The 3,044-nt window shown below is 54.7% G+C and overlaps 1 protein-coding gene across 1 annotated transcript; it reads right to left on the bottom strand.

Annotated features, from left to right (window-relative positions):
- Window positions 1-771: 771 nt before the first annotated feature.
- On the bottom strand, window positions 772-1,755 carry Klf14 (KLF transcription factor 14). The gene has a single exon (XM_047562101.1). The coding sequence runs from the start codon at window positions 1,753-1,755 to the stop codon at window positions 772-774; it is 984 nt and encodes a 327-aa protein (XP_047418057.1).
- Between the last annotated feature and the right edge of the window lie 1,289 nt (window positions 1,756-3,044).

Here is a 3,044-nt window from a genome sequence, read left to right as displayed (position 1 = left end):
GTGAGTCAGGAAATTACCATCACCAAGTAGGAATTCAAATGGGAAGAAGGGTTAGGACGACGCAAGCGCAGGGTTCCAATTCATGCTAGAGGATCTACAAACAGACTCACACCACTTCCCATACACCAAGAAGCATCTCCCAGCCATACATCCACATGGACACTCGCATAGCCTCTCCTAGCAGAGACAGCAGGGGGCAATTGGGGAAGTGGAGGACATACGCCTCCCATCAACCAAGAATCCTTGTTTAAAAGATACTAAAAATAAATTAGTAAACATTGCTGTTTACAGAAATAGAAATCATTTCTGTTTCCAAAGGCCTCTCACCATCCCAGTCCTGGACATTTCCAAGACCACCACCCCTGTCACCCTCTCCAAGGTCCGCCCTGGTGGGTGGGTGAGGCACCCGAGTCCTTTAAGACTGGGAGTTCCTCAGGCATCTGAGAATTTCAGTTCTCTGGTTCCTGGGAAGAGAGAATCTTCAGTACTCTGGAGAGTACCAGAGTTCATCCCTTCTCACCAGTTCCTGGGGGCTGTCTTGATCAACCCCTCCTTTTTGGATGATATTTGTGTTGCAAGAATTCCCGGTATTTTCCGGCTCCCAGTCCCTCCCCAGAGTCCAACATGCCCACCTGGAACCACCCTCAGAGCGGAGGAACCAGTCTGTGCCTTGGTCTAATGACTCTGATAAAAGAGGGATGGGCAGAGAGAAAGCAAGGACAATGGTCTGGGAGATGGTCCTTGAGGGGATAACTGACAGCAATGACTGTCCTACAGGCTGGTAGGGAGGCTGGGCTCCTGGCCAGAGCCAGAGCCGAAGCCAGAACTGGAGCCGGAGCTTTCCACCACAGTGGTGGGTTGCGGGTCCACGCGGGGAGTGCGACGACGTCCCCGGTACTCAATCATGTCAGGATGGTAAGTTGGGTGGCGGCGAGCGTGCTTGGTCAAGTGGTCGCTCCGGGAGAACTGCTTGGGGCAGAGGGGGCAGGAGAAGCGCTTTTCGCCCGTGTGCGTCCTGTAGTGGCGGGCCAGCTCGTCGGAACGCGTAAACTTCTTGTCGCAGTCGAGCCAGTCGCAGGAGAAAGGGCGCTCACCCGTGTGGGTACGCTGGTGGGACTTAAGGTGCGATGACTTGTAATAGGCTTTGGTGCAGCCAGGGAAGGGGCACTGATGGCGCTTGGCGGCGGGCGTTATTGGCCTCCTCCGGGACATCTGACCTGTTGCGGGTGCGGGGCCAGCCTCTGGGGACCCTCCAGACACCCCTCCGGCGACGTCGGGCGCTCCCGGGTCGGCAGGCGCACTTGGGACGGCAGGCGAGCCGGAGGAGCTCGCGGGCTCGGAGAACGCGTCTGCGCCCGAGGCTGAGGCCGGCTCGGAACCCTGGGTCGGGCTGGAGCACTGGGTCGGGTCGGAGGAGCCAGACGAGGCGCGCAGAGCTTCCCCCGAGGTCTCCCCGTAGCCCTCCCCAGAGCAGCCGCGCAAATCAGCCAAGACGCTTGCAGCCAGCAGGTGGGGCGCGGCGCCACCCGCGCCGGGGCTGGGGGCGGGAACCTGGGGGAGCAGGGGGACCGACGCGGGCCCCGGTGGCCCCGGACCCGGCAGAGCGCACTCCGGCGGCGCCGCACCCACCTCCGAGCCAGCGGCTCCGCCCGCGCCCTCGGGGTCCGGCGGGCGGCGGTGAACCACGGCGCCCGCGGACATGGACACCAGGCACTCGGCGGCGAAGTAGTCCAGGCACGCCACGGCTGCCGACATGCTGGGACCGCTCGGCAGCCGGCGAGCGCCGTCAGAGCGCGGCCGGCCGCGGGCGAGAGAGTTCCCGGGAGCGTCCGTCCCGCAGCCTAGGAGCGAGAAGCAGGAGGCCGGGTGCGCGCCGCCCGCCGCCCGCCGCCGCCGCCGCCGCCCGTGCCGAGCCCGCCCCGCCTGACGCGCCCCTGACGCACCGGAGCCCGCGGGGGCGCCGGGGACCCGCCCCGGCCGGCAGGACACCCCCGGAATGCGCGGCCCACCGGGCTAAGTCATTTTTAACAGCCTAAGAAATTATCTTGTCTTCGCGTTCTTTCTTCTGCTGGTGAGCCAGGTAATTTTAATAAAGCGAAAACTCCCCGATCGTAACTTCTGGGCAGCCTGCCGGCTTCGCCCCCCCCGCGCCGGCTGGTCCTCCGCCAGCTGGGTGTCCGGCGGAGTCCGAGAAACTTTTTTTTTAAGGGGGAAAAAAAAGGCTAATACCTGACTTGTCTTTCGATTCATAATTGCGATTGTTAGCTAAGTGGTCTGGAATTACATTTCACTCCCGTTCACCGCTCTCAGACCAAATTGAAAATATCCCCAAGTCTGCATCAAGGAAAAAAAAAAGTTTTCCCATTTAGCAGTTCAACTGTTAATCCAGGGTCGGTAGCAATTCCCTAAATAGATCCACTACGTAGCTATTAATTAATAGCATTTTGAACCAGAAACATTTTAACCTTGGAAAAACGAAGAATCCTCTCATGGTTGAAATTGAAACTTAAAATCCTTTGAGTAACGATTTAACTATTCAACCAACGAAAGAAAAATGCATGTTTAAACTGCATTAACCTGTCACCGGCATACAAACAAATTTCCACGCTGAAATATAAATTATAGACTAGCAGCGAGATAAACACATTAAAATGGACTCCCACAATTTTAATAATAGAAAGTCACGTTTCCAATTAGGCAACATCTTGTATTTTTCTTTTGGCAAAAATTAAGAATAAGAAAACACAGCAAATGATATAGAATGCTCATGTGGTGTTTTATGATTGTGGAGGCTTTTCTTTTTTATAATCAAATATGTGAATAATTTCTTTTACCTGTCTTCATTGCTCTCATTTGCTTTCCTCTTTTTCAGTCTTTAAAACTGAAAAACACGTAGAAAACAAACAGGATAATTTCTAAAAACAGTCATATCACAGTTTGGCTTGTGTACAAGCTTTACTTTTTTATTATTGAATGATGTGCATTTTATTTGTAGTCCTTCAGTACTTTTTCTTTTGAAAATTAAAAAATACAGATGCATCAGG

Source organism: Sciurus carolinensis, chromosome 8, assembly GCF_902686445.1.
Source record: "Sciurus carolinensis chromosome 8, mSciCar1.2, whole genome shotgun sequence".
NCBI lineage: Eukaryota > Metazoa > Chordata > Mammalia > Rodentia > Sciuridae > Sciurus > Sciurus carolinensis.
The sequence above is the reverse complement of the archived record's forward strand: the minus strand, read 5'-3'. Positions and strand labels throughout refer to the sequence as shown.

Bases quoted from the DNA above. Each gene is read 5' to 3' on its own strand.
- Klf14 (XM_047562101.1), bottom strand. From the start codon at position 1,755: ATGTCGGCAGCCGTGGCGTGCCTGGACTACTTCGCCGCCGAGTGCCTG.